The 8,463-nt window shown below is 35.6% G+C and overlaps 1 protein-coding gene across 1 annotated transcript; it reads right to left on the minus strand.

Moving 5' to 3' along the window:
* Positions 1-3,774: 3,774 nt before the first annotated feature.
* On the minus strand, positions 3,775-7,657 carry LOC140149623 (GTPase IMAP family member 9-like). Its single transcript, XM_072171703.1, has 5 exons — positions 7,532-7,657; positions 7,100-7,154; positions 6,337-6,405; positions 5,598-5,952; positions 3,775-3,922 (listed from the first exon to the last, which is right to left on the minus strand). Exons 1-5 carry the CDS (start codon positions 7,652-7,654, stop codon positions 3,775-3,777), a joined length of 750 nt encoding a protein of 249 aa, XP_072027804.1. The 5' UTR covers positions 7,655-7,657.
* Between the last annotated feature and the right edge of the window lie 806 nt (positions 7,658-8,463).

Consider the following 8,463-nt stretch of genomic DNA (forward strand, 5'->3'; position numbering starts at 1 on the left):
TTGAAATTTTTGGCTAAAATTTTTGAATGTTCAAAAATGGTGTAAAAATACTCGAGCACACTTGATCGATACATAAAAGTGGGTTTTAGCTCGTAACTTATCAAATATAACGAAGTTCAAAAATTTTGAAATTTTTGGCCAACATTTTTGAATGTCCAAAAATGGTGTAAAAATACTCGAGAACACTTGCCCGATACATAAAAGTGGTTATTAGTTCGAAATTCGCCTAAATAACGAAGTTCAAAAATTTTGAAATTTTTGGCTAAAATTTTTGAATGTCCAAAAATGGTGTAAAAATATTCGAGAACACTCGACCGATACATAAAAGTGGTTTTAGGTCGAAATTTATCAAAAATAACGAAGTTCAAAAATTTTGACATTTTTGGTCAACATTTTGAATGTCCAAAAATGGTGTAAAAATACTCGAGAACACTTGCCCGATACATAAAAGTGGTTATTAGGTCGAAATTCGCCTAAATAACGAAGTTCAAACATTTTGAAATTTTTGGCTAAAATTTTTAATGTCCAAAAATGGTGTAAAAATACTCGACAACACTTGACCGATGCATAAAAGTGATTATTAGGTCGAAATTAGCCCAAATAACGAAGTTCAAAAATTTTGGCTAAAATTTTTGAATGTCCAAAAATGGTGAAAAATACTCGAGAACACTTGACCGATGCATAAAAGTGATTATTAGGTCGAAATTCGCCTAAATAACGAAGTCTAATTTCAAATCTCGAATGTCTAAAAATGCAATTTTTGGGTCAAAATTTTTTTTGATGTCAAAAATTGGTGTCAGATGACTCCATGGCCCTTGATCGGTGTAGAAAAGTGTTTTTTATATGACAATTTTCGAAAATCACGAATGTCTAATTTCTGATCTCGAATTTCTAAAAATGCCATTTTTTGGGTCAACTATTTTCGGGAAGGTCAAAAATGGTGTCATATTACTCCTGGACACGTGATCTGTGTAGAAAAGTGGTTTTAGATCGACATTCTGCGGAATAACGAATGTCTAATTTCTAATCTCGAATTTCTAAAAATGCATTTTTGGGCCAAAATTTTGAAATTTTTGGCTAAAATTTTGAATGTCCAAAAATGGTGTAAAATATTCGAGAACACTCGACCGATACATAAAAGTGGTTTTAGGTCGAAATTTATCAAAAATAATGAAGTTCAAAAATTTTGACATTTTTGGCCAACATTTTTGAATGTCCAAAAATGGTGTAAAAATACTCGAGAACACTTGCCCGATACATAAAAGTGGTTATTAGGTCGAAATTCGCCTAAATAACGAAGTTCAAATTTTGAAATTTTGGCTAAAATTTTTGAATGTCCAAAAATGGTGTAAAAATACTCGAGAACACTTGACCGATGCATAAAAGTGGGTTTCAGGTACAAAATTCGCCCAAATAACGAAGTTCAAAAATGTGGAAATTTTGGCTAAAATTTTGATTGTCCAAAAATGGTGTAAAAATACTCGAGGACACTTGACCGATACATAAAAGTGGGTTTTAGGTCGAAATTTATCAAAAATAACGAAGTTCAAAAATTTTGAAATTTTTGGCCAAAAATTTTGAATGTCCAAAAATAGTGTCAAAATGATCCGGAACACTTGATCGATACATAAAAGTGGTTATTAGGTCGAAATTCGCCCAAATAACGAAGTTGAAACATTTTGAAATTTTTGGCTAAAATTTGTGAATGTCCAAAAATAGTGTCAAAATACTCCGGAACACTTGATCGATACATAAAAGTGATTATTAGGTCGAAATTAGCCCAAATAACGAAGTTCAAAAATTTTGAAATTTTGGCTAAAATTTTGAATGTTCAAAATGGTGTAAAAATACTCGAGCACACTTGATCGATACATAAAAGTGGGTTTTAGCTCGTAACTTATCAAATATAACGAAGTTCAAAAATTTTGAAATTTTTGGCTAAAATTTTTGAATGTCCAAAAATGGTGTAAAAATATTCGAGAACACTCGACCGATACATAAAAGTGGTTTTAGGTCGAAATTTATCAAAAATAACGAAGTTCAAAAATTTTGACATTTTGGTCAACATTTTGAATGTCCAAAAATGGTGTAAAAATACTCGAGAACACTTGCCCGATACATAAAAGTGGTTATTAGGTCGAAATTCGCCTAAATAACGAAGTTCAAACATTTTGAAATTTTTGGCTAAAATTTTTTAATGTCCAAAAATGGTGTAAAAATACTCGACAACACTTGACCGATGCATAAAAGTGATTATTAGGTCGAAATTAGCCCAAATAACGAAGTTCAAAAATTTTGGCTAAAATTTTTGAATGTCCAAAAATGGTGAAAAATACTCGAGAACACTTGACCGATGCATAAAAGTGATTATTAGGTCGAAATTCGCCTAAATAACGAAGTTCAAAAATTTTGAATTTTTGAATGTCCAAAAATGGTGTAAAAATACTCGAGAACACTTGACCGATGCATAAAAGTGATTATTAGGTCGAAATTCGCCTAAATAACGAAGTCTAATTTCAAATCTCGAATGTCTAAAAATGCAATTTTTTGGGTCAAAATTTTTTTTGATGTCAAAAAGTGGTGTCAGATGACTCCATGGCCCTTGATCGGTGTAGAAAAGTGTGTCTAATGTCTAATTTCTAATCTCGAATGTCTAAAAATGCATTTTTGGGCCAAAATTTTGAAATTTTTGGCTAAAATTTTTGAATGTCCAAAAATGGTGTAAAAATACTCGAGAACACTTGACCAATGCATAAAAGTGATTATTAGGTCGAAATTAGCCCAAATAACGAAGTTCAAACATTTTGAAATTTTTGGCTAAAATTTTTTAATGTCCAAAAATGGTGTAAAAATACTCGACAACACTTGACCGATACATAAAAGTGGTTATTAGGTCGAAATTCGCCTAAATAATGAAGTTCAAAAATTTTGAAATTTTTGGCTAAAATTTTTGAATGTCCAAAAATGGTGTAAAAATACTCGAGAACACTTGACCGATGCATAAAAGTGATTATTAGGTCGAAATTAGCCCAAATAACGAAGTTCAAAAATTTTGAAATTTTTGGCTTAAATTTTGAATGTCCAAAATGGTGTAAAAATACTCGAGAACACTTGACCGATGCATAAAAGTGGGTTTCAGGTCAAAATTCGCCCAAATAACGAAGTTCAAAAATGTTGAAATTTTTGGCTAAAATTTTGATTGTCCAAAAATGGTGTAAAAATACTCGAGGACACTTGACCGATACATAAAAGTGGGTTTTAGGTCGAAATTTATCAAAAATAACGAAGTTCAAAAATTTTGAAATTTTTGGCCAAAATTTTGAATGTCCAAAAATAGTGTCAAAATGATCCGGAACACTTGGTCGATACATAAAAGTGGTTATTAGGTCGAAATTCGCCCAAATAACGAAGTTGAAACATTTTGAAATTTTGGCTAAAATTTGTGAATGTCCAAAATAGTGTCAAAATACTCCGGAACACTTGATCGATACATAAAAGTGATTATTAGGTCGAAATTCGCCCAAATAACGAAGTTCAAAAATTTTGAATGTCCAAAATGGTGTAAAAATACTCGAGAACACTTGACCGATGCATAAAAGTGGGTTTTAGGTCGAAATTCGCCCAAATAACGAAGTTCAAAAATTTTGAAATTTTTGGGCCAAAATTTTTGAAAGTCCAAAACGGTCTCAAATGACTCCAGTACCCTTGATCGATGCAGAAAAACGATTGAAAGTGTAATATTCAACGTAATAACGAATGTCTAATCTCTAATCTCTAATCTCGAGCCAACTTCACCGTGCCACGCCTGTTGCATTCTTCTAGCAGGTTATCTATGTAGATGGGGGCGTCCTTCAAAAACTCTTCAATGGTAATATTATCGTAGTCGAGATCATCCTTGCGAGTAAATATTACAATAGTGTACCTGATGAAAAATATAAAGAATAATGAACCTTACTACAAAAACAGAAACATTGATAACCTTAGAATATGACCGTAAAGATATTGAAGGACTTATTACGCAGATATTTGTTCAGCTAGCAACTTTCATGTCCAGGATTCAAGTTTGGCGTCATTTTACTTTTTGTCTATTTTACAGATTTAACAGATCGATAGCATAACAATACGTTAATCTTTAAGACGGATTATAGATATACACTTCTCTTTTCCAATCAGACCGCTGTATAGTACATGTACTGTATGACTCTCTGATATGGTGTTCCCCCGAATGACGGAATACTCTCATGGTTATTTACTCTATTTTAAATGTACATATTATTTTAAACATGCGTCTCTTCGGTATATATCAATAGACCTTTTCAAATCAAGATCGGAAAACCGCAGTATTTATTCAGTAAACTAGGGGGTCAAATTGGTACACAATGAATCAAGCGGAATCATGTACCCTTTTGAGTGAAAATACAACGTATTTAGCCAAAATCAACATGAGTCATAGAGAAATATTTTCTAAAGGTATTGAACTAACACTTCCATTATTTAGCACTTCACAATGTGACAATATAAGAAAGAAAAATGCAAGTTTTTGTCGTCTGCGGCACATTTCATTTTGTCTCCGTGTGGTCTTCGCAATATAAATACCAATCTCTTGCACAGGCCATACCCAACGCTTGACCGTGTCTTTCACGCAGATTAGTGTTGGCGTAATAGTTGCGTAACTTGCGTTTGCGTCAGCGTCGCTGACCCGGAATTGTAAATGGGGTCATCCATAACAAACTTCGGAAAACTTCGATTTGAAAAGGTCTATACTTCATGTTCATCGCAAACAGTACAGAAATATATTGCCGTGATTTTCGCATAGTGCTGAATACCCAAAAAAAAAAAAAACAATAACGTGGCCCTCTGTAGTCAATATAATACAAAGGGGTACGGACCCGGACGGTATATTGAGTCTGCTATTCGTCAGTATGCGGTGTTTGTTGTATTATTTGTATTGTAAAGTGTGCTGATAAATGATCATTAGTTCTCACAGTGGCTGTGCTTTAGCTTGTAAGCGCCGAATTTCATTGGTTCCTGCATGTCGTCTATCACACGGTAGACTACATGTAGACTGAAGTGTCCGCATCGTCACGGAAAACGCGTGCGAGTATGTAGCGTTTTCATGACAGTAACTTTTTTTCCAAAATAAAACTATAGTTTTGGGTATTAAAAATACTTAACTGACTAAGAATGAGAATAAACGATATAAATTTTTGTTTTTACTATCCTGTACCGTGTGATAGGCGACAGACAGGTCCAATATATTTTATCGTAGTGCATACCGCCCCTGTGCCGGCACGCTTAATTTTTTTCTGCAACCATAACGGGACGCAAGGGTTAGGGTTATGGTTAGGGTAAGTGTAAGGGTTAGGGAAAGTGTTAGGGTTATGGTTAGAGTTAGGGTTAAGGTTAGGATTTAATAAATTTTGTGTCCCGTTATGGTTGCAGAAAAAAACCGCTGCCGGCACCCACTAATCAAAATATTGGCCCTGCCTAGCGCCTGTAGTCTATCACACGGTACAGAATAGTAAAAACAAATTATATTACTTATTGGCTTTCAAATAATATGCTGCCCTTACAATCTCTCAGGTTAATACACTTACTTCAGTACATCTTCGCCAAATGTTTTCCTCAGAAGTTCGACGCTTGTCATTATTTCCTCAGTGAACCTTTGCCCTGCCGACAAAACTAGCAAAAATGCATGAGGACCAGGCGCAGAGACTAACAAACTCTTGGTAATCTCGAGAAGTGTGTGGTTATTCTGCTCCTTGGTATCAAACAAGCCAGGTGTATCGACAACTAACAAAGTCCTATTCTGAACATTCTTCTTAACAAAATCACAATGTTTGGTAACTGATGATGCTGTTGCTCTAGCCTCAAAATGTTTATTTCCAACAATGCTGTTCGCAGTAGATGTTTTACCTTCACCAGTCCGTCCAACAAGGACTAATCGCAATTCTAGAAAGATTAAAATAATCATGCAGATCATTGTTGAATAATTTTTGCAAACTTTTCTTTTCTCAAAATTTGTGGGCTCCAATATTGTCCTATGCATCTTTCTTTTAACCCCAATAAAAGCATGTTTTTTGGCCAAAATAGGGCAAAATTGTGAAATTGTGAATTTTTTTTTTCGCGTGCTTTGCGCGCAAATGTCCTAGTAACATCGGAAAAAATATGTTAGTCCCCCTTCTATATTATATGTAAACCAAAAATGTTGGCCTGGCCCAGGGCCCCATAAAGGGACCATACTGCACCTTGTCCATGGGCCCCTGATGATCTTGCTACGCCCTGAGTTCCGTGCACTCATACCGTATACGTTTGATAACTATAAACAAACATTACCTGTTTCGATTACCGATGGATAATTTTGTAATTCCAAGTCAAGTAACTGTTTCCATGGTGAAACAATATCTATTGGCAAAAAGAGAAAACATTTTAAAAGGCCAAATCATATAAAATGTAAAAAAGAAAAGAAAAAAAAAGACCTGTCCCGACATGCCCGAAGCAATAGTATTCATTCCCTTCGAAATTTGCAACAATGGATAGTTTTATTTTTTAACGTATCTTATAACAGACTGAGTGAAGTATTTTGTTTTCTTTTATAAAGAAGACACTTTACAGATTTACATAATGCCAGAGGATGATTTAAGGAAGCCCCATCATGCACTGCAAACGTGTTATCAATAGAGTTTCAACTGCCACTTTACTTTTCAAATCCCATTGAATTCTGTACAAAAGATGTTGTTTAAGAATTTTGCGTGTGTCATTATTACTTGGTCGATTTCAGAACAAAAGTGATGTATGCATAAAGGATAATTCACACCTTCTGTAGGTAACATAAAATGTGAAATCGACTAGCATTTGAATGCGTTTTTATTGTAAATATATCAGTCCAAATTCAAATTTAACCATACCCGTCAATGCAATGTGCGAGCAGTGGTGTCATGTTCACTCACACAGCTGTGCTAACCGCAAGTCAACACAGTGGCGTGGTGGGAAGTGCTCGCCACCAATCATCCTCTGACATAATGCGAAACTATTTTATGTATTGTTTTTCCCTTTTTGAATTGCTTATAGTGACTCGTGTGGCAAGCGTAAACTATACCTAAGGTATTCAGTAGAGATAGCTCATCTGATCCCGCTTCTGACCCGTCCGCACACTGAATAAAAAGAAATTAAATGATTAATAAAAATAAATAAATCCAATGTATGATGTGCGTGAGGTGGGGGTGGGTGTGTGAATTTGGGTGATGGTGCTGGGGTCATTGAATGTAGGGTTTGTGAGGAGGTGTTTAAGAGAGGTGTAAACTGTAAGGTGGGGTGGGTGTGTAGGGGTGTATGCGTACGACCGTAGAAACAATAGCACAGATGTGTAGCCTCACATTCACGATTACATATTAAGGCCGATTATTTTAATTAGGGAGCCAAATGTGTGATACGCCTGCATATTTTCCACAAAATAAAGTTTCAGTCAAATCGGGAATAATTCACAATTTGAATTCCATATGGCATGCCTATAACTGAATATCTACTATACCTCAATTTCATCAATATTAGATGCGGTCTCGCATAATGGCTCTCCTTCCTGACCATCTTTTAGGCCATCAACTTTACTACCACAGTGAAGAAGAAAGATAAAAGCTATAACTAAGACATTCATCTTGCAACTGAAACAAACAGAAATGTAGTCCTCTATTAGGCGTTAAAATGTTTGATTCGTGACGTAACCCGACCGACCCTTTAACCGACAGTATTTTACAAACATAATAGGAATCTTCTTGAAGAAATTCATCAGGTTTGTTTGATACAATTAACAGAATGTTCTTCTTGTCAAAACCAATTAATTTTACTGACCTGACAGTTTCGGCCATCTTGGTCGAAGGCCATCATCGGAGTGATGGTACTTGATCCTTCCTTCTGGTTGATTGGTCACCAACAGAGGGCGCACTAGCGCCCAGAAGTGGATCGTATACGTGACTGAGAAAATGGGCCCCCTCATCTCTGTTCATGGTGTTTGGAGCTCTCTTTCTTATCCACATGGATTCTTTGATGCGGCGTGCCCCCGAATCACATTCTTTGTCGAGGATTTTGGCGCCGTCCCAGTTGATTACATGATTATGCTGAACTGCGTGGTCTGCGATTGCTGATTTGGATTGTTCGCTTTGAGATTGTTTCCTGGTTTGTCTAGTAAAGATACCTTTACTTTTTGCTACTTTGTCCGATTCCTTCTTATGTTCACCCAATCTGGTTTCAAAACGACGACCTGTCTCACCTATGTGGGTGAAACAGGTCGTCGTCCGGTTAGGATTTGGGTTAGGATTAGGGTTCGGCTTAGGACCAGGGTTAAGATTAGGCTTCGGGTTAGGGTTAAGGTTAGTGTTAGGGTTCGGGTTCAGGTCAAGATTAGGGTAAAACGCCGCAACAACAGCTCCCGAGGATTAAGACGCCGGATTGTTCCGGCGTCTTAAT

The sequence above is a fragment of the Amphiura filiformis genome, chromosome 4 (assembly GCF_039555335.1).
Source record: "Amphiura filiformis chromosome 4, Afil_fr2py, whole genome shotgun sequence".
Classification (NCBI taxonomy): Eukaryota; Metazoa; Echinodermata; class Ophiuroidea; order Amphilepidida; family Amphiuridae; genus Amphiura; species Amphiura filiformis.